The sequence below is a fragment of the Pinus tabuliformis genome, chromosome 2_1 (assembly GCF_031772625.1).
Source record: "Pinus tabuliformis cultivar Carrire ecotype Pingquan chromosome 2_1, CPIR1, whole genome shotgun sequence".
NCBI classification, from domain to species: domain Eukaryota; kingdom Viridiplantae; phylum Streptophyta; class Pinopsida; order Pinales; family Pinaceae; genus Pinus; species Pinus tabuliformis.
Genome location: NC_142299.1, coordinates 584,190,157 through 584,214,238, shown reverse-complemented (window position 1 = coordinate 584,214,238; position 24,082 = coordinate 584,190,157). Strand labels below are relative to the sequence as shown.

At 41.1% G+C, this 24,082-nt stretch overlaps 1 protein-coding gene across 1 annotated transcript in view; it reads right to left on the bottom strand.

Moving 5' to 3' along the window:
• The window catches only part of LOC149201820 (SIN-like family protein), a 193,872-nt gene that overhangs the window by 149,016 nt on the left and 20,774 nt on the right, over window positions 1-24,082 (bottom strand). Inside the window, exons 2-3 of the mRNA XM_089403024.1 lie at window positions 22,994-23,062; window positions 22,627-22,734 (exon numbers count right to left, since the gene is read on the bottom strand). Coding sequence (XP_089259150.1) covers window positions 22,627-22,734; window positions 22,994-23,062 — 177 coding nt within the window. The remainder of the gene's footprint in view (window positions 1-22,626; window positions 22,735-22,993; window positions 23,063-24,082) is intronic.

The following is a 24,082-nucleotide window of genomic DNA, read 5'->3' as shown; positions in this document are numbered from 1 at the left end:
CTCTCTGCAACCTCGTTCTGCTGGGGGTTGTAAGGAACAGTGAACTCCCTCATAATGCCTGCCTCCGCACAATAGTCAACAAACTCTCCAAGGGTGTACTCTCCTCCATTGTCCGACCTCAAGGACTTGATCTTTCGACCTGTCTGAGTCTCCACAAGAGCTCTGAACTCCTGAAACCGCTTGAAGACCTCACTCTTGGTCTTCAAAAAAAAAATCCAAGTCCTCCTGGAGTGATCATCAATGAATAAGACATAGTACTCATATCCACTCAAGGAAACATGAGACATCCGACCGCTCACATCGAAATGAATCAAATCAAGTATCCCAGTCGCTCTGCTGTCACTACCGGGAAAAGGGGATTTGGCAAACTTGCCCATCGCACAACCTCTGCAAGTATCAAAGTGATCAGTACTGAAATCTGGCACACCTGTAGTGATCTCCCGCAATGTCCTCAAGGCTCCATGATACATATGTCCCATCCTACGGTGCCAAATCTCACACAGCTCAGAACTGCTAGCTCTGTTGTCGGTACTACTGCTCAATGCCAAAAGGGGTTGGAATGCAAACTTGTACACCTTTGCATGGCGTACACCTATCACTCTAGCTGAATCAGGTGGAGTGCCCCTGGGATACATCAACACCTGTCCTCCCCTAAACAGTACCTCATATCCTCTGTCCTCCAAAGCTGAGACAGATATGAGGTTCTTCTTCATCCCTGGCACATAAAGAACCTCTGACACCTTCAAGGGAGGTTTGGACTCCCTCTGAAATGTCACTGTCCCCACCCCGACTGCTCTAACAACTCTGTCATCACCGAGTACTACCTCAATATCAGTGCCACTCTCTGAAAGCTCTGAGAAGTACTCACGGACTCCTGTCATATGACGTGAAGCCCCACTGTCCACATACCAGATACCTGAAGATGCTCCGCTAATCGAGGGAAAAGCATGCTCCCTCTAAACCTGTGTGGCAGGTGATCCTGCACTAGAGGACTCACACGTAGTGAACGCAAACTCCCGGTCAAAACGACCTGCAAAGTCCTCAATCTCTGCTGAAGCTGCCACGTCCTGGTTCTTCCCCTTCTTCTTCTTCTTCTCCGGACACACAACTACATAGTGTCCCATCTTTTGACAATTCCAACACTTCACCTTGGAATAGTCCTTCTGTGTGTTCCCCTGTTTACCTTTACCTTTGCCTTTGCCCCCACCACTGCTTGTGGAAGCCTGCTTCTTCCCTTTGCCTTTCTTGCCTCCTGCCACCAGTGCTACGTCCTCATCCTGCTCAACTGGCTTGGTTGCCCCAAGCTGTCCTTTCCTGATCTCTGTCTGAATGCAATCATCCCAAAACCTCTCCCATGTGGGAACGGTCTCACGTGCACAAACCCCATCAGCAAAGTTCAACCATGAACGGGGGAGGCCATTCACTGCAATACGCACCAACTCAGTGGATGGAATGGCCTCTCCAATCGCTGCCAACTCATCTCTCACATTGGTAATCTTTGTGAGATATCCAGCTGCACTATCATTCCCCATCTTAATGTTCTTCAGCTTCTCCTTCAGGACCATCTTCCGGTTCTCATTGGTACTCTAGTAGAGATTGGACAATGCTGTCCACATCTCATGGGCATTGCTCTTTCCTCTCACATGAGGAATGCAATGGTCTTTGATTCCGTCTAGAATCAGCCTCTTACCCTTATTGTTCTTCTTTTTATACTCAGCCAACTGAGTAACATCAGTGGGCACAACAACAGGGTTTTGTGCGGTATGCACCATGATATCCCAGACTTCTGCCTCCTCGAAGATACTCTGCATTCTCTCCTTCCAAACGTTGTAATTTATATGCCCATCCAACCAGTGTTGATAATATCACCGAAATATCGACGATATTCGCAAATATCGCGATATTTTCGGCGAGCCGAAATATCGCCCCCGAAAAATCGCGATATTTGCCTGTTTTTAATTTCGCGCGAGAATTCCGATATATCGGCGATATTTTCTAAAATATCGCGAAACGACAGCAAATATCGCCGGCGGCCTGTATAAAACGGTTTGAGTTTTTAAAGTCGCGTCATTTCGTTTTTGTGGTCGCTGGAGACGGAACCGTGCTGGTATATATGGTGATCTAGGCCCTGTATCAATCACAAATCACGTATAACAGAATCCAACAAATTGTATCATGAAGGTTTTGAGACATCGTAAATCCAAGTCCGCAGAATAGCATATAAGATGGCAACGCTTTCATTATCAAATTAAATAATACACGAAAGGAATTACATACATGTACCATACAGGATGCAGCACAAGGATCCAAGTATATACTGTATGTTTTAAAAATTACGTTGAAAACATGGATAGATAGTTAAAAGACGTGATAAAGTACAGTGATACATTCATTTTAATGATTAATTCAAAACATATATGGCAGCTGGACAACCTGCACCAGACAAATATCAATGGATTGTGCTAAGTTTCATGTTAATTGCTTGCTCCACTCTGAGGCAGCTCAATAGACCATGCGCTTGCTAACTGTATTAACTTTAAACCATTCTAAGACAGAGCTTAAGGTTGTCTAATGGTAATCAAAATTGCTTGTAATGTAATACTGAGACCAAGCGCTTTAAAGTTTTAAACAAGTTACCATTCAATGGTTTTAAACTTTTAAATGAGTTGGATCTGATCTAAATATCCAGTTTGAGATTACAGACATTTCTTTCATTGAATTTCACAGTTTCCTTTATCTTGGAATGTAACTACTAACAACCCCTTACTATTTTGAATTTTCATGTGAAATGAGGTTGCTGTCCTAAGGAATGATATCTAAAGCACTTGATCTAGTTAATCATTAAAACTTGAACATAATAAACAGCATAATAACCTATGATACAGATATATTGTTTAATGATCAGTCTTGCACATCTAGAACAGCCATTGGTGATTGATTTATGGTCTGATTTGGAACAGCTATTGGAACTCTGCATAATGATGAATGGTTTATAATTTCCTTCTATTATTCCAGTTGGGAGTTATTATCTGTTGTCTACTCTTGTCTCAATATAACACAGAGATATCTCAGATTCTCAAATGCACCTACAGTCCCAAATTTTTACTTTCACCTGTAAACAGTGAACACAGGTTTTTCTTTCATTTGAGCCTTGTTTTCCATCTTGTCTGCCTGCAATCACAGAGTTAGTCCAGCAAATACAATTCCATCTTGTTTTCCATCTTGTATCGCCTTTGAAGTTTGATGTATCATTTCTATTTGACATCATATATATCAATGCCTTCTTCATATTTATGTGCCAATGTGTTTAGTTCATGTTGTTATTGCTTTATATGTTTAGAAATCTGAAAAAAATGAATATATTATGCATTTTTTATGATTGCCGATATTTGCCGATATTTCCGATAAGATATTTTCCGGACCCTCGCCGATATTTTCCCGATACCGATATTATCAACACTGCATCCAACCTATCCTCCACCCTCAATCTCAATGACATCCTGCTGTCCTAAAACTGAAAAATAGCATTGTTGTAATAAAGATAAAACTGCCGTTTATGAAAAAATCAGCTTGCTAGAATTTTCTGAGTGAAAAATCAGCAACTGTAATTTTTCCTTTTGCTGTCCCAAACTGCCCTTCAGCACTCAAGCTCTGATACCATGTAAAAAAAATTGTTTTCCCACCCCGGTTTTCAGTTTCTCCTTATTTCTCCCATGCAGTTAATTGCCCATTCCCATAACCATACATTTAACAGACTGAAAAAAATAAATATTGCTGAAAACACAAATTCTGGAAATTTTTCAGAACGCTAGAAATTGCAGAATTAAAAATCAGCAATCAAAAACAGTCATTAAAACACTGATATTTTCGGTCAACTTGACCCTGGAAAAACCCCCTACAACTCTTGGGAAAAACCAGTTTGAGAGCTCTTCTTTATTTCTGAAAATTGTCTTTTTACAGTGAGAATTATTCAGCAAAAAATCAGCGAGCAAATTTACAACTTATCTCCTTACCCGTGCCTCACAGCAATCTGGAAATTACAGCAAACAGGACAGCAATAAATGTTGTACGACCTCTGTTTTGTGTGCAGAAAAATCAGCAAACTGCTCCTCGATTTTTGTGCAAAAATCTGCCTTTCACTATGTGCTGAATCAGCTGTACAAATCTGCTCAACTGCTGCCTTGGAATGTGTGCCAAGCTGCTGTCTCCTTCTCCTCCCTGCTCAAAAATCTCTCTTGCTCTCTTGCTCTCCTTATCCCAATCTGCTCATGAAAGAATGAATGACCTTTTCCTCCTTTTCCTCCTTTAATATAACTCCAAGTGACTTTTGGGTGATCCAAGTGACTTTTGGGTGATCTCTAAATCCAATGGCTGAAATAGTTTTAGATCAATGGTTGAGATTAAATGCTCATTTAAATCTCACTTTCTATTTTTTAATTCACCCCACTTTAATAAAGACCCACTTAGTCATTTATTTCCAAAGTCACTTTTCCTTTCTAATTTTTCATTTACTTTAAAATTAGACTTAGTAACTTTATCACTTAAAGTCACTTTTAAATTAGATTTAACTTTATAAAATTATAAAGTCACTTTAGGAGAAAAATTAAATTCTTTTGGACACTTTTCCCTAGGCCAAAGATCAAAGCCTAAGGGAACCACCTGTCCTCCGGTACCAAATTTCAACACTCCCTCTTACCGAGGAAGGTGTTCCTCACCACACCCATCTTGTCTCTGAAGTAGACATGCTTGCCCCGTGGTAAGGCTTTGGTAAGGATATCTGCAACCTGCTCATCAGTGGAAATATACTCAAGCTTCACAGCTCCCTTCTAAACATAGTCTCTGATGAAATGATATCTGATCCCGATATGCTTTGACCTGTCATGAAATACTGGATTCTCCGTGAGTTTAATGCAACTCTGATTATCACAGTAAATCGCTGAAGGTCTCAACGGCTGACCAAATAAGCCAAACAACATCTTGCGAAGCCAGATAGCCTCACAACTAGCTAGACTGGCTGCCATATACTCTGCTTCCACTGAACTCAGTGCTACTGACTGCTGCTTCCGGCTGAACCATGACACTACTGCTGAACCCAACCCAAAACAACACCCTGAAGTGCTCTTCCTATCAGAAGCACAACCTGCCCAATCAGAATCAGTGTACCCTGCCAATCTCACTCCATCTCCCTGCCTGTAGTCCAAACCATAATCCACTGTCCCCTGCAAGTACTGCAAAATGTGTTTTGCAGCCACCCAGTGAACCTTCCTAGGCTCACACATAAACTGACTCATCGTGTTGACTGCAAAACAGATATTTGGTCTAGTGTTGACCAAATACATCAAGGAACCAATCAGTTGCCTGTACAATGTGGGATCCACCAACTCGGAATCCGAAGCATGAAGCTTCTTCCAGTTGGTGATCATCGGTGTCGACATGGGTCTACAATCCTCCATGTGGAATCTGCTAAGGATGTCCACAATATACTCCCCCTGCCCCAGGAAGAAATGTCCCTCCTCGTGCCACACCTCCAAACCCAAAAGGTAATGCATCAAACCGAAGTCCTTCATCTCAAACTCCGCCGCAAGATCTCTCTTGCAGTGCTCTATGAGTCTCTCTACACCTGTAATGATCAAGTCATCCACATACAGCACCAGAATGAGAGGCTCCTCACCAATCACAATAAAGTAAAGGTTCGGATCTGCCTCACTCTTTGTGAAACCCATCCCCTGCAAGTATGCATCTATCCTGGAGTACCAAGCTCTGGAAGCTTGCTTCAGGCCATAAAGGGCCTTCTTCAATCTGCACACATGGGACTCCTTCCCATGCACCTCAAAGCCCTGTGGCTGCTCAATGTACACCTCCTCCTGTATGAAGCCATTGAGAAATGCGGTCTTCACATCCATCTGGTGGATCTTCCAACCCATCTCTGCTGCTATCGATATAATGGAGCGGATCGAAGTATATAGAGCCACGAGAGCGAAGGTCTCCTCATAATCAACTCCCTCTACCTGGGAGAACCCTCTAGCCACAAACCTCGCTTTGAATTTCTCAATGCTGCCACCTGCAGCATGCTTTACCTTGTAAAGCCATCTGGAAGTAACCACGGATTTGCCCTCAGGCCTCGGCACCACCTCCCAAACATCATTCTTCATGATAGAAGAATACTCCTCCTGCATGGCCTCTCTCCAGACCTGCTGGCTAGCTGCCTCCTCATAGCTAGAAGGCTCAGAGTCAAGGATGCTGGTAACCATCGCCATATAGCTATAAAACCTCTCAGGTGGTCTACTCTCTCTGACCGACCTCTTCGGCTCAGCAACAGATGTGGCATCTCTCAAGGTGTCCTGAAGCCACTTGGGCTTCCTCTTCCCTGAGCGCACTTCTCCCACCGGAGAATGAAACTCCTCCTCCTCATCATCATCAGTAGCCTGAACTCCTGACTGTCTGTCTGTTGTCCTCCTGCCTGCACCTGAACCTGTAGAAGCTGAGGTACCGTGTGAACTGTCCATCAGTGGACTCCCTAGTGAACTGCTCTGTGAACTACTCTGCATGCTGCCCGGAGCACCACCCCTCTGGCTCGATGAGCCACTGCTCACTGACGGACCTGACATCCTCATAGATGTACCTCATGATCCTTCTGATCCCTGCCACTGACTCAACTACTGCTGAGGGTCTGGCTGATCCAGATACTCTAACTCTCGTGACCTCCTAAAGGCCCTGTCCTCCTCGAACTTCACATCCCGTCTGACAACAACTCTCCTCTGTGCAGGAATGTAAATCCGAAAGGCCTTTGAGGTCTCACTGTAGCCCACAAAGATACCCTTCTCTGCGGTGGGCTCTAGTTTGCTCCTCTTCTCCTTGGGTATATAGGAGTATGTAATGCATCCAAAGATATGAAGATGACCAATATCAGGCTTCTTCCCAGAGAAAGCCTCCTCCGGAGTCATGTGCCCCAAGGCACAATTCGGACTCCTATTTTGCAAGTAAACAGCTGTGTTGCAGGCCTCTGCCCACAAGAACAATGGCAACCCCTGATCATGTAAGATGGCTTTGGCAGCCCCTATGATGGATCTGTTCTTCCTCTCTGCAACCCCGTTCTGCTGGGGGTTGTAAGGAACAGTGAACTCCCTCCTAATGCCTGCCTCCGCACAATAGTCAACAAACTCTCCAAGGGTGTACTCTCCTCCATTGTCCGACCTCAAGGACTTGATCTTTCGACCTGTCTGAGTCTCCACAAGAGCTCTGAACTCCTGAAACCGCTTGAAGACCTCACTCTTGGTCTTCAAAAAATAAATCCAGGTCCTCCTAGAGTGATCATCAATGAATAAGACATAGTACTCATATCCACTCAAGGAAACATGAGACATCCGACCGCTCACATCGGAATGAATCAAATCAAGTATCCCAGTCGCTCTGCTGTCACTGCCGGGAAAAGGGGATTTGGCAAACTTGCTCATCGCACAACCTCTACAAGTATCAAAGTGATCAGTACTGAAATCTGGCACACCTGTAGTGATCTCCCGCAATGTCCTCAAGGCTCCATGATACATATGTCCCATCCTGCGGTGCCAAATCTCACACAGCTCAGAACTGCTAGCTCTGCTGTCGGTACTACTGCTCAATGCCAAAAGGGGTTGGAATGCAAACTTGTACACCTTTTCATGGCGTACACCTATCACTCTAGCTGAATCAGCTGGAGTGCCCCTGGGATACATCAACACCTGTCCTCCCCTAAACAGTACCTCATATCCTCTGTCCTCCAAAGCTGAGACGGATATGAGGTTCTTCCTCATCCCTGGCATATAAAGAACCTCTGACACCTTCAAGGGAGGTTTGGACTCCCTCTGAAATGTCACTGTCCCCACCCCGACTGCTCTAACAACTCTGTCATCACTGAGTACTACCTCAATATCAGTGCCACTCTCTGAAAGCTCTGAGAAGTACTCACGGACTCCTGTTATATGACGTGAAGCCCCACTGTCCACATACCAGATACCAGAAGATGCTCCGCTAATCAAGGGAAAAGCATGCTCCCTCTGAACCTGTGTGGCAGGTGATCCTGCACTAGAGGACTCACACGTAGTGAACGCAAACTCCCGGTCAAAACGACCTGCAAAGTCCTCAATCTCTGCTGAAGCTGCCACGTCCTGGTTCTTCCCCTTCTTCTTCTTCTTCTCCGGACACACAACTGCATAGTGTCCCATCTTTTGACAATTCCAACACTTCACCTTGGAATAGTCCTTCTGTGTGTTCCCCTGTTTACCTTTACCTTTGCCTTTGCCCCCACCACTGCTTGTGGAAGTCTGCTTCTTCCCTTTGCCTTTCTTGCCTCCTGCCACCAGTGCTACGTCCTCATCCTGCTCAACTGGCTTGGCTGCCCCAAGTTGTCCTTTCCTGATCTCTGTCTAAATGCAATCATCCCAAAACCTCTCCCATGTGGGAAGGGTCTCACGTGCACAAACCCCATCAGCAAAGTTCAACCATGAACGGGGGAGGCCATTCACTACAATACGCACCAACTCAGTGGATGGAATGGCCTCTCCAATCGCTGCCAACTCATCTCTCACATTGGTAATCTTTGTGAGATATCCAGCTCCACTATCATTCCCCATCTTAATGTTCTTCAGCTTCTCCTTCAGGACCATCTTCCGGTTCTCATTGGTACTCTGGTAGAGATTGGACAATGCTGTCCACATCTCATGGGCATTGTTCTTTCCTCTCACATGAGGAATGCAATGGTCTTTGATTCCGTCTAGAATCAGCCCCTTACCCTTATTGTTCTTCTTTTTATACTCAGCCAACTGAGTAACATCAGTGGGCACAACAACAGGGTTCTGTGCGGTATGCACCATGATATCCCAGACTTCTGCCTCCTCAAAGATACTCTGCATTCTCCTTCCAAACGCTGTAATTTATATGCCCATCCAGCCTATCCTCCACCCTCAATCCCAATGACATCCTGCTGTCCTAAAACTGAAAAATAGCATTGCTGTAGTAAAGATAAAACTGTTGTTTATGAAAAAATCAGCTTGCTGGAATTTTCTGAGTGAAAAATCAGCGACTGTAATTTTTCCTTTTGTTGTCCCAAACTGCCCTTCAGCACTCAAGCTCTGATACCATGTAAAAATTTCTGTTTTCCCACCCCAGTTTTCAGTTTCTCCTTATTTCTCCCATGTAGTTAAATGCTCATTCCCATAACCATACATTTAACAGACTGAAAAAAATAAATATTGCTGAAAACACAAATTCTAGAAATTTTTCAGAATGCTGGAAATTGCAGAATTAAAAATCAGCAATCAAAAACAGCCATTAAAACACATTAAAACACTGATATTTTCGGTCAACTTGACCCTGGAAAAACCCCCTACAACTCTTGGGGAAAACCAGTTTGAGAGCTCTTCTTTATTTCTGAAAATTGCCCTTTTACAGTGAGAATTATTGAGCAAAAAATCAGCAAGCAAATTTACAACTTATCTCATTTCCCGTGCCTCACAGCAATCTGGAAATTACAGCAAACAGGACAGCAATAAATGTTGTACGGCCTCTGTTTTGTGTGCAGAAAAATCAGCAAACTGCTCCTTGATTTTTGTGCAAAAATCTGTCTTTCACTATGTGCTGAATTAGCTATACAAATCTGCTCAACTGCTGCCTTGGAATGTGTGCCAAGTTGTTGTCTCCTTCTCCTCCCTGCTCAGAAATCTCTCTTGCTCTCTTGCTCTCCTTCTCCCAATCTGCTCATGAAAGAATGAATGACCTTTTCCTCCTTTTCCTCCTTTAATATAACTCCAAGTGACTTTTGGGTGATCCAAGTGACTTTTGGGTGATCTCTAAATCCAATGGCTGAAATAGATTTAGATCAATGGTTGAGATTAAATGCTCATTTAAATCTCACTTTCTATTTTTTAATTCACCCCACTTTAATAAAGACCCACTTAGTCATTTATTTCCAAAGTCACTTTTCCTTTCTAATTTTTCATTTATTTTAAAATTAGACTTAGTAACTTTATCACTTAAAGTCACTTTTAAATTAGATTTAACTTTATAAAATTATAAAGTCACTTTAGGAGAAAAATTAAATTCTTTTGGACACTTTTCCCTAGGCCAAAGATCAAAGCCTAAGGGAACCACCTGTCCTCCAATACCAAATTTCAACAAGGCCCACATGATTATATCATGTGCCATGGCTCTGAGATCACTGTTAGCAATAAAATGACTAAATTGCTGTAAACTGTAAACAAAACACCAGATAGAATTCTGAATGTAATATATATATATATATATATATATATATATATATTGATAAAAAATGAATGATGTTTACAAGGCTGAGGCGGTGCTCCTTAAATAGGAGTTGACTGGCCACGCCTGAACAGAGAGACATGTCCCTTGGGACTAATGTCTCTTCATTTTAACTAATTATTTGTTAATTAACTGATTGTAATAATTAATTTATTTACTAAATAATACTTTAATATTTTAATATTTATATTTATTTTATTTCTCTAATTGTTATGAATTATATTCATAACAGTTGGCCGCAGTGCAATTGGCACAAAGCAGAGTCAGCAGCAATGCAATTGGCACAGAGCAGAGTCAGTAGCAGCGCAGAGGCTTCAGAGGGTCAGCGTAGAGACTAGCAATAGTCTGAACTCCAGCAACGAGTTCAATAATTTGGGATGTTTTTCCATTGCTGATGTAGTAGCAACAGCAGGCCGAGAAGATTGCAATGCAGATGAAGTGTTGGTAGCAATGTTTTAAAACTCCGACTCCGACTCCTACTCGGCCGAGGATCGACTCCGACTCCGACTCCGAAACGGTAATGACTCGGCCGGCTCGATTTCAATGACTTGGTCGTTGTAAAAAATACATTAAAGATTTATTTTTTTTATTAAAAGACATAATTTTAAATATTTTAAACATAATTTTAAAGATTTTCATTCATGTTTCCAGAATCCAAACACACATTATTATAATATAGATGGAAGACAACATATGATCAAAGTAGGCTCATGAATCAATCCATTATATCAAAATGGTAACCCAATGGCAATACATAGTCAACTGTCATACATGATCAAAGACTCAAAACAAAATACAAATAACCAAGGAGGCTAGAAATGGCCTCTACAACAAAATTAAACTGTGATGGTGACCAGACTCCAATACTAGTACTATTGCAGCACTGCGAGCAGCTACACTACTACTGGCTAGTAGCTACTGCCAGAGGAGCCAAGATCATCTCGACCAATCTCTGGATCATCATCATCAGAGTCAGACAAGGGGCCCCATGGCTCCTCCTCATCATCATCGTCTCCAACTGCAACTGTAGAAGTGGTACCAGTACCACTAGCAGGCTGTGCAGCAGATGCAAGCTGAGATAGAGTAGATATGCGGCTGCGCAGGCGCTTCTGTCGTGGCTGAGCAGAGGAAGCACCTACAACTAGAGTCCTTGCTGGCTATGAGACTAAGGCTGGTGGATTGGGATATGCATTCAACTGAACAGGCTGAAGTTGAACAACATGTTCAAGTTCAACTGATGTCTCCATATCTATATCTACATCAAGATCCTCATCAGGATCAAACTCTGGTGGACGACTCTCCACTACCCAATCTAATGTTGGATCAATGTCTTCCAACACAATGGGATCTGAATCAGGTCTTTTGTTCAGCAAATGGTTTCGTCTGAGCCGAAGGTTGTATTGGACATAAACTAGATCATTCAACCATTTTTGATCCAAACGGTTTCTCTTCTTTGTGTGAATCCTCTCAAAGACAGACCAATTGCGCTCACACCCAGATGCACTGCAAGTTTGACTCAAAATACGAATTGCAAACCTTTGCAATTCATGGCAATGGCCACCAAAGGCCTCCCACCATTGTGCTGCAAAAAACATAGGAGTGTAATGAATTATGAGTTAGTTGAAGCTCAACAAAATTACAAATTATATCTAACTTTCAAATTATAAATGATTTAACAAACTTTAATAAAAAAAGTAAAACCATTAAGAAATTGAAAATTGAAATTTTTGTTTACCTGGCTCATCTGCTTCTCTTGCAATCTTTGCTAGGTTCTTCCCAAAGGTACCTGATGCATTGCTGAAGGTTGTGACCTGTCGATGTATCTCCAACTGATCAGACTCCAATGGGATCATGCGATCAATGCAATCAATCAGTCCATCTCTGACCTCCCCCCTCAAACCTCCTGACTCCTTAGCTTTATAATGATACCGTGGGTTCAAAAAATACCCAGCTGCATGTATAGGGCGATGGAGTTGATTGTTCCATCTTTCATCAATGATTGCCCAAATGGGCCCATACTTTGTCACTCTATCCTTGTATGCGGTCTTTATTTGCTCCTTTGCTTGATCCATAGCCTCATAAATGAAGCCCATAGCCAACCTTTCCCCATCCACCAACCGCAACACCTTAACTAGTGGCTCAGCAAGCTTCACAATCTCTGCTGCCTTTCTCCAAAAAGTTTCTTCATGGACTTTCCTTTTCAATTCTTTGCCTTCTGGTTTGTTAGACCAATTGCTTTGATTCCATTCATCACTGGAAAACATCTTTTGCAAGTTTCTATGTTGGGAAAGCATAGATTGCAATGTCAAAAAATGTGTAGCAAATCTAGTGATGGCAGGCCTAATAATATCCTTGCCTCCAGTGTGTTTCCTCATGAGACTCAAAACCAGTGTATGATTGTAGATAAATTTTGTTATGCTTTTGGCATGATCTACAGTGTTTTTGACCCAATCTAATTTTCCAATATCCTCAAGCATGAGGTCTATGCAATGTGCAGCGCATGGGGTCCAAAAGATGGTCATGTGTTTTTCCTCTAACAGTTTACCAGCAAGAACATAGTTAGAGGCATTATCTGTGATGATTTGAACAACATTAGCCACCCCCACCTCCTCAACAACCTGATCCAATAGCTGAAACAACAAGTGGCCATCTTTTACCTTATCAAATGCATCAACTGATTTTAAAAACATGGTTCCCTGTGGGCAGAAGACAAGAAAGTTTATGATGGTACGGTTTCTTTGATCAGTCCATCCATCTGACATGATGGTACACCCTGTTCTTGCCCATGAGTCCTTGAACTCTTGCAAATACTCATTAATGGATTGAATTTCTTTCTGCAAACGAAACCCCCTTAGCTCATGCATAGTAGGGCCTTTGAAGCCTTTTCCAGCAGCATGTATGGCATCAAACATAGGCTCATAATATGGTGAACGAGCAGCATTAAAGGGGATATCAGCATCATACCACCATCGAGCTATGTACTCACAAGCAGTCTCCCTCAATTCTTTCTTCCAATGGTCATCTAAAGTGGGTTGAATTTGACCTTTACTAACTTCAGGACCATGTGCATCTGATGGAGAGGAGGGAGTGAAATAACTTTTGATAGTCACATCACCCTTTTTCAAATTCGTTCTACCCTTTCCCTTATCTTGAATAGAACCAATAGAGGGAGGAACATATCGGAAAGGGTTGGATGCCTCAGTTTGAGGGATAGAGGAAGAACCCTCAAAATCATAGTGGGGGTTGGTAGCCATCATTTTCTGTATCTCCCTCTTCCTCCCAATTTCAGCCTGTATGTCTTTTTGCCTAGCCTTCTCTTCTTTAAATTTCTCAAAGCTGGCCAACAAATTCTTTCTAATCTCCCCAATTTCTGGTGAGGTACATGGGGTAATTTGGCCTCTAATCCCTGCCAAGTGTTGTTTCAGCCTATGAATGCCCCCAGGACCTTCCTTAATTTTCCTATGGCAAAATTTGCAATGCATTTGACTATCAACCATTTCAACATATGCCCAAGCAGGATCTCTTGCCCTAGGTGCCATTTTTTGACTAGGAAAACAATCTGAAAATGAATAAAAAAAAAAAAAAACATTGATTCAATGTTCATTTACTTGACAAAAAACACTCTCTAAGCTTTCTAGATATGCACCTAAAATTTACTAAGCAAAAACAGATTTATAGAGGTGGAAAAAAATACCTCCAGGCACAAACTGCCTCCTCAAGCTTGCTCCAAGAATCAGCTCCTCAATGCTGCTCCAAATGGTTGCCCAAGAAGCTCCTCACTCCAGCTACAATGCTCCTCCAAGACTCCTCACTGCTGCTCCAAAACAAGCTCAAGAACTGCTCACTAACTCTCAAAGAAGACTCTCACTCAAATGCATAAGACTGCTGTGAGTGAATGAGAGCACTTGGGTGTGTTAAATAGGGTTTGGGAGGGGGAAATGGACCCCAAAAATCATTTAGCATATTGGTATAACAGTTTGAGATCCAAAACAAACATTAAACAATTTAAAAATCCCAAAAAAATCAATTTTTTAATGTTGTTTACGTGTGGAGGGCCGTCCTATTGTGACTCGGCCGAGTCATATCGGAAACGGCCGGGTTGGCCGAGTCATGGGTGACTCGGCCAACCGGACCGTTTCCAAGGCCGGGTCACTCCCAACTGCTTCAACTCGGTCGTTTCGGTTTCGAAACGGCCGGTTTTTAAAACAATGGTTGGTAGTGGCAGTACCAGCAGCAGCACGGATGCAAAATTGAGAGGGAGTTGCAATACTGATGCAGTTTTGACAGTGGCAGGGTCAGCAACAGTTGCGCAGTAGTTGGTGGACATGATGTCAAACATCAGCAGCGTAGAAGAAGATGTTACAGAACAGAGTGATGCTTAAGCAGGTTGCATTGCTAGAGCACATTCCTCGCTAAGAGGGAGTGTTGATTTCTGGTAGCATCAGATGTGCTCTAAGTCTCATGCAAGGAGGCTTAGACACATGCATTCTCCAATACCAAAAAATCATTTTGGGAAATTCCACCTGGAGACAATTTTATTAAAATAATTAATTATTTTGAATGGGTCCCTAAGTCTTAACTTAGGAAATTAAAAGAATTAATGGGTATTAATCTAAATTGTGGGTGAAACTTCTAGAAAAGGACGAGATCGAGTCCAAATGATCTCAGTCATTAATTAGAATCTAATCTGGGTCTTTGGTTCTCAACTAGAGGATTATAAGAAGGACATCGATTGGCACTTGGAGAACACGTCGAGTAGAGTTCAGAAGATCAAATTCCTGAAGCAGAGCAGCTGCCAGTGAGAAATTCGAAGTGAGCTTTGGCAGTGAAGGGCATGGATAGTTCCAATTGGAGATTTCTCTTGACCCGGGAATACTCAGCAGAGGACGCAGTGAGAGATCTGGGAGAGTTAGCGCAGAGCCAGAAGAGGCTGACGCAAGGCCACACAGAGGCAATGTAGGCTGACGTAAAGGCAGCGCAGAGCCTTGAGGAGATCCGAAATTTACTAGAGGGACCGATTTCTGTTGCTGGAAGTCGAGGTGTGAGACCAAGAGAGAAAAAGTCATAATCTCATAGGCAAATCGATCAACTGGGAGGAGTGACACAAACTCCAAACAGTGTGACGCTAGATTGACGCAATGACTGCACAGAGGCAGTCAGGGGTTGTTCATTCAGTGGCTGGATTAGTCAAGATCTCCAATGATAGTGTGAGGTAATCTCACTTATCTCTCTGTCATTGATCTTCCTTGTATTGGATAACCAACAGGGCATCCAGAGATTGTGTTCAAAAATTACTACTGCTTAATAATAAAACCCTCAGTTGTTGCAACAGTGTTCCCGCAATGAGTTTTTTCGGGGACATTTGTCCAAAAACAACTGTGTAGATGTGTTGTGTACTTCTTTCTCGCTCAGTTTCTTGTTTCCGTATATAATAATTAAAGAGTGAATGTTGCAATGTATTTACTTCAATATTTACAATAGAACACCGTAAATAACTTGAATGGATTAACAATTAGGAGAAGTGACATCAATTTGTTGTAGTACGAATTCCGGTCAAGGAATTTTCACATGGTATTAGAGCTGCAGGTGAAACAAGAGAGCAGTGTCAAAATAGCCCATCCCTAAAGGAGGAAGGGAGTTTGAAATTCCTGCAAAGGCAGCAATTTTCGTGGTCAATCTCTCTCTAAGTGAGTCAACAGAGAGGTAAGATTTCCAGATCAAGATTTGTTAGCGACAGAGGGAGTAGCGCAGCAAAAGCTTCAGCGAAGAGGGGTTCCTAGTGTGACGCAGATTTTTGTTGGAAATTGTTGCGTAGAAAGACGTTAGAAAAAAGAAGAGGCACTTGAGGGAGTTTCTTCCTCAGAGAATTCCTAGCCAGGGAATTCGAATTCTCATTTGTTGAGAAGCAGCATGAGAGAGGAGGTCATTTGACTTTTTCAATTGGCAGAGATGGCAACCAATGGATTGAGAGATCATGATAGGTTGGATGGAGCATCCAACTACGTGATCTGGAAGGCAAGGATGTCGTGCATTCTGGATGAGCGTTTTCTCAAGATTTACATCGACAGCGTGGTAGCTAAGCCCGCGAATCCAGATCCACTCAAGAAGTACAACGGAGAAATGGCGAAGACAAAGAGAATGATCCTCGACGGAGTGAAGAATCATGTAGTTTGTCACATCGCTAGCAGAGACACTGCCAAGGAGATGTGGGATGCTTTTTCGACGCTATATCAGGGATCTTCCAAGCAAGGGAAGATGTACTTGGAGCAAAAGATGAGATCTTTGTAGATGCAGAAGGGGGAACGCATTGATTCGTTCCTTACTAAGATTCAAGAGACCCAAGATGAGCTAGCAGTTGTGGGGTCTACACCTCAGTCTTCCGAGATGGTAAGACTGGCCCTCAACTCAGTTTCAGAGGAGTGGCAGGTATTTGTCCAGAGCATCCTGGGCAGGGAGAACTTGTCGGACTGGGAAGGAATGTGGGCAGCTCTTAAGCAAGAGGAGCTAAGGAGAGACTTGGTCAACTGTAAACTTGACAGAAGCAGCAGCAGTGGGTCGAAGCCCAAGGAGGAGGATTATAATGCAGCCCTCGTATCCAAGGGGCAGCAAGAGCAACGAAAGAAGAAGAAGGACATTTCAAAGATCAAATGCTTCAGGTGTGGTGAATTCAGTCACTACACAACACAGTGTCCTCTCAAAAAGAAGGACAAAGATGAGAAGCACGATCTAAAGGCTACGAAGCATGATCCGAAGGTTTCACCCGCGAAGATCGAGGAGGAGGAGTCTGCCATGACTGCAATTGGCACAGAGCAGAGTCAACAGCAGCGCAGAGGCTTCAAAGGGTCAGCATAGAGACTATCAACAGTCAAAACTCCAACAACGAGATGCATCATACTGAACACCAGTTCAGTAATTTGGGATGTTTTTCCGTTGCTAATGCAGTAGCAACAGCAATTGGAGAATATTGCAGCGCAGATGTAGTGTTGGCAATGGCAGTGCCAGCAGTAACACTGATGCAGAATTGAGAGGGAGTTGCAGTACGGATGCAGTATTGACAGTGGCAGGGTCAGTAGAAATACAGATGCAGCATTTGCGCAGTAGTTGGTGAACATGATGTCAAACATGAGTAGCGCAAAAGAAGATGTTACAGAACAGAGTGATGCTTCAACAAGGTGCATTGTTGGAGCACATTCCTCACTAAGTGGGAGTGTTGGTTTCTGGTAGCACCGGATGTGCTCTAAGTCTCAAAATTTGCAGGGAGGCTTAGAGACATGCATTCTCCAATACACAAAAATCATTTTGGGAAATTCCACCCGGAGACAGTTTTATTAAAATAATCAATTAGTTTTAATGGTTTCCTAAGTCTAAACTTAGGAAATTAAAATAATTAATGGGTATTAATCTAAACTGTGGGTGAAAGTTCTAGAAAAAGACAAGATCGAGTCTAAATGATCTAAGCCATTGATTAGAATCTAATCTGGGTCTTTGGTTCTCAACTGGAGGATTATAAGAAGGACATCGATGGGCACTTGGAGAACACATCGAGTAGAGTTCAGAAGATTGAATTCTTGAAGCAGAGCAACTGTCGGTGGGAAATTCGAAGTGAGATTTTGCAGCGAGGGCAGGGATAGTTTTGGTTGGAGATTTCTCCTGATCCAGGAATACTCAGCAAAGGATGCAGAGAGAGATCCGGGAGAGGCAACGCAAATCCAGAAGAGGCTGACGCAGGGCCACACAAAGGCAGTGTAGGGAGCGCAGAGCCTTGAGGAGATCTGAAATTTGCTTAAGGGATCGATTTTTGTAGCTGGAAGCCGACGTGTGAGACCGAGAGAGCAGAAGTCATAATCTCAAAGGAAAATTGATTAGCCGGGAGGAGTGATGCAGACTCCACACAGTGTGACGTTGGGCTGATGCAGTGACAGCGCAGAGGCAGCCAAGGGTTGTTCATTCAGTGTCTAGATCAATCAGGATCTCCAGTGATATTGTGAGGTAATCTCACGTATCTCTCTGTTAGTGATATTCTCTATATTGGATAGCCAGCAGGGCATCCAAAGATTGTATTCAGAACTTACTATTGCTTAATAATAAAACCCTTAGTTGCTGCATCAGTTTTCCCGCATTGGGTTTTTCCAGGGACATTTGTCCAAAGACAACTGTGTAGATGTGTTGTGTACTTCTTTCTTGCTCAGTTTCTTGTTTCCACATATAGTAATTAAAGAGTGAAGGCTGCAATGTATTTACTTCAATATTTATAGTAGAAAACCGTTAATAACTTGAATGGATTAACAAGTAGGAGAAGTAACATTTGTTTGCTGCAGTAGGGATTCCAGTCTAGGAATTTTCACAGTGTGCCCCATATATTGATCTATGTATCGAACCTTTTACGACTTAAGATTGCATACGCACATCATGCATCTATAGAATGTAATTTTTATTTTCATTAATAGAAATTATGCTTTTTTTTTCTAGAAAAAAAAATAACTCCATTCAACTAATCCAAAGGTGTATGAATATTTCTTTGATAAAGGATTTGATTAATCTTAAATAACACTTAAAAAAACCTTATGTATGTATGGTCGCAACTTTGGGTTGGTTTGGCTTGGACATTAACCCCATAACTTGATTTCACCAACCATCACGACTTGGCTTTTCTTTCTGTAATTCTTGCTGCAATTACTAGAAGAATACAACAATGTGAGGTGAATGAAGCCTATGTCACAAGGTTCGTCGAACTTTAACCTTGAGGTTTGAATTTTGGAAAACCTTGAAAAAAAATTGAGGTTCGGCGAATCTCATAGCCATTGACCAAGTCCATAGATCAAAACTCATAACTTCACGTCAAAACTCAAGCTTGTAATTTATCCTTGCAGTTTCCATGTCCGTGATAGCATTTTTGATGTTTACTAATGTTGACTTTTTAGTATTTACTATTTACTATTTTACCCTATAATTCATTTTATATATATATATAGACGACCTAATGGTGAACCTCATCCGAACCTCAACAAAAAATTTGAACTCAAACCAAACCTAATCATTGTCGAACTCGGACTCGAACCCGAACCATGTGACATTGAATGAAGCTGCCAGAGCATTAGCTAAGAGTTTAAGATATATCTCGTTTCACAATGAAGAGGAATTATTTGACCAATTGCTCTATTTAAACACATTATAGAACAGTTTCACAAATTCTAGGTTGTGATACTAATCAATGGCAATAGTCCTTTTATAACACTTCTTTACTAATTTCAATGCTCTTTGTAAAATTTACAGTAATGCCTTCATAATTTTCTTCCTACATTTATAACTGTGTTTTTATGTGGCATCAAATTGGTATTTGGCAGAAAAATACTTTCTCCAGTAGATTTCCTTATTCTTTTTCTTTCTTTTGCTTTTCTTCTTCAACAAAATTCAATTTAAAATGGCCAAAGGTCAATTTGTAGTCAAAGAGAAAAATTAGACAAAGTCTTAAAATTTGAATAAAGAAGGTCTAGAAAAAGATGTGGCCGCAGGCTAAATTCAGAAACAGAGCTCTAATACCAATGAAGTGAACAATGTTCATTTCTTGAATATGAAACAAACATCTTGGAACTTGGTTTATAAACTGAATATCCAAAATAAATAGGATAGCATAAAAGAATCCATATAGATTAAAATATTGTATTGAATATGCAATATCAAAGATGATGATAGACAATGATGAGTGGCCTTGGTATTTATAGGCCTCAATGTGACCTTTCACATAATGCTATGCCTTTATGTGATGCACCTTTTAATAATTAAAAACCCAAAGTTATATATTTTATGCATATATGTTTATGAATAATATTTATTTTTATATACATAACAAAATAGATTCGAGAAACCTCAAGTTTGAGGTGAGGTTAACTTTTTGAATTTGCAATGAACAATGATTCCTCAAAATTTCTACAAGAGGTTGTTACATGCTAGAAGCAATTATGCCTCTATAATCTCATAGAAGTTGATTGTCTACCAATAGAACGAGAGGATGTGCATTGTCTCACCAATCTAGGATTATTCACATCCATGGTTGGAGAACCTATACAACCCTTAGTACCTTGTCTCCATTCTCAAAGATAGGGTGGAAGCATGAACTAATCAACCGAGTGGGACAGGATATGCACAATCCCATCAGGTCGATCATATATGAGTGATCGCCTCTTGTATGTAGAAAGATGAACACTTGTAATCTATATAATGCAAGAAGGTAGCTGAGAATCCTTCAAAATCACAGTATAGAAACCAATATCTACCTCATGTCTCATAATATATGAGACACCTAAAGGTGAAGTCATCCTCACTTAGAATCCTATGCAATTGGCACAACTAAGAAATTCTCTCCCTCTACAAAGTTTGGTGAGAAAACTCAACACATAATTGGAGAGAGCAAACCCTCAACTAGTCAAACAAAATCTGAAGACCATGTAACCAATGGCATTGAGTATAGTTAGGATGGACAATAAGGACATCCTTCAGCTACAAAAGATGCTCATGATAGAAAGCCATGGGGCCAAGAGCATGGACGGAAATATAGGTGACCTAAACATATTGTTAGTAGATTTCTTCCCTAACTGCCTGGTAAATCTCCTCTCTTGGAGAGAGGACATGGCTAAAGGTGTCCAAATAATACCTAAAACGATATATATTCTTGATGGATATGTCAATGGACCAAATAAGTCAAGAAACCTCTACGAAACACCACTAGCTATACCACAAGGGACATATAAAGGTAATCCCCTATGAAGAACAAAGGGCTAAATCAGGGTATCTCCCCCATCTTGTAGCTAAATCCCCCGATGTCTATATCATATGAAGAAGTTAAGAAAACGTAAAATGTTCTCAAGGCGCAAGGGATGGGCACCAAACTCAACTTGGACAATGGCTTGCAAAATACTCTATTTGCAATGTACAAAATATTGGAGCATGATAAATTGGTCTCTCTAGAAGGGTTCGATCAACAAGCAACATAGTAGGTCCCACTATGGTACCATGGAGTACAATAAGTTTGATGATCCTGTCCAAAAGGTGTATGTTCAAGGGAACATCCTTGAAATGCATATGGAAACACTAGTGCTCAAGCACAAAAAGGGATGCATACCCCTTGCTGAGTCAAGGTTGGGAAGCAGGGCTTGTGCTAAAGGGCCTCCAAGTAAGTATATGTTATAGTGGTCTCAACTCTCTACCTTGCCCCTTTCAAAAAGAAGTTGATGTCCAACAACAAACTCTTTGTTAAATATCATAAACTTAGTTTTGCTAAGTTTCACCACAAACTATTTACAATCACAAAAATTGTCGAGGCCATAAAGTTGTTGTTCTGGACCCTTAAGGTTGAAATCTCAAAGGACCACATCATCTACAAACAAGAGTAGTGCAATCATGCACATCAACGACAACAATATCCATTAATACAAAAATGTCCTTGTTAGCTGCCAGAGAGACCTTTACATCTTTGATAAGACCATAGACAAAAATCAACTTCAAATCAAATCCACATACATTCTTGTACAGCCTAGTAATCTCTATCCCCAATTGATGCATCACTTTCAATGGCATGACATTCGTTAATGCCCTTGAATCAAGCACGCAATTGTGCAATATAAGATTATTAATCACTAAGGATACCAAGAATGGATCAAGACCCACATACTTCTTATCAATGTGCATAGTTTGTAATATGACAGGTATGTATACACATGTAGACACAACTAAATACTTCCTAACAGTAGCTCTATGGTGATATTCAATTACATATTCCTTAAGGCTGAAACTGAATACTGATAGGAAATTTGATTTTATATTTGTAACTTATGTTTTCTAGTTTATTTTTGTCATTAAAATTTAATCTACCTGCAATTAATTTGCCTGTGGATTTCATAGATATTTAAAGCTTATAAAATCAGAAAGGGAAACAATAGAGCAAATAATATTTACATTTCAGATAGACATCACTTACACAACAAAAGAAAACTGGTGAACCTGTCAACCCCATAGTGGCAATTCAAATTTTGAATGGGATCATAAGATTAGACTGAAATCATGAACCATTTCATAGAACATAATTAATAAAATAAGAAAACTACAGACTTCTGCACAGAGTAGGATTTTGTTTGCTAGAGGCAAATATGCATCTTCTTCAACCAAAAAGTAACTCATGAATAAAAAGCCTTGCCTCTTGTGTAAAAGAAATTTGATGATGCATCCTACGGAAAAATTTAAAAGAGCTGCAATAAGTTTTACAAGGAAGAACATTTTGAACATAACGTTAAATATAAACAGGAATAAAGAGGAACAGCGTGAAACAAACCCAACCTGCTTTGTGATTTTCAAATGTTCTTTTACACTGTCATCATAATTTTCTCCATCATTGTCTATAACTAGATCAACTTCAAGTCTAGACTGCTTAGGTTTGACTCTGACCTGCAAAGACAAATGTTTAGATAAACTGTATTACACCAACATACTTCTTAAAGAAAAATCCAATAAAAATTCATATGTGAGCGCCCTGTAAACTTTTGAGAAAAAATAATACTTGGTACAGTTCCCAAGATCAACAGTGTACCATCGGAAAATAAAGGGCAGCCAATTTTTCTATTATGGATGTGTCAATAAATGTTTTAGTTCACAGAAAAAGAACATTCCAGTAATTCTTGTGAGGCAAAAGTATTACAAATCACACCTCCTGACACCTTTCTTCCAGTCCATATGGCCGCCAGTAAGGGCGCAGTGGATACTGTAAAAGATAAACCTGTAAAAGCAAATTTTCAAATGGTCTCAAATTCCGAAGCACCACACAGAATATACCAATATGCATAACAAAAAAAAATTAAGGATAAAACTAAAAACAATAAAACCAAATAAAAGGAATTCTAAAAAAATATACCACAAAACTTTTCAAGAATGTCAAAAAAATTCAAATTTCCTGCCTCCTGTAAAAGGCAACGCAACAATAAAAAGCTTACACTCATAAATGAGAGGTATATAATAAATACCAAAGCAACCCCTTTAATTGTAAAGCAGAACCAATTGGTGGATGATTCTGAAAACACTTCATAAGTATACACATTATGGAGAGAGCAAACAGAAGAAAAAATATGTTGATCAGGTGACCCAGCACAAAAACTCTAGCGTTTTCCCACATTGTCTAATAGCAACATTTCCACATCTCAACTCATCATTTTACTGAAGGGAACAGATTTTCGATTACACTAATGTTAAAATAGTACCATTTTGAATGTCTATAATATCATAAGTAAATTAGATTTCCTCTGATCACAAGCTCCTACTACATGCCTGGAATATAAACCAGATACTGTAAGAACTGCCAAGTCATGCCTGTTTGGTGGTTTTACTGAAAAGCAGCATACTGACCACTCAGATCCAGATTCTCACCAGAAAGGAAACAGTGACTTGACCACTGACACCAGTGTGGAACTCTCTATGTTGAGGAGGAAAACACAGACTCCCCAGCCTTTCATAGTGTTAGGTATCTGTTACCTCACATATTGCATGAGAGGTAAACTTGTGGTTTTCACCACGACAGTATTTTAATGGGTGGTGACATATACACCACCTATTTTGCTTGAGATGGTGCATGAATTATCTCACTTCATCACAATTTTCCATGGGGACGCGTCCCACAGGGTGGGGGACATGCTTCCTCGCTCCCCCACACTCCCGGGACGGGGAGACTAATGGGGAAACGTTTCCACACATCCCCTATTTTGGGGAACACAGGGGGATGTTTTTCTGGTGACAAAATGCGTCT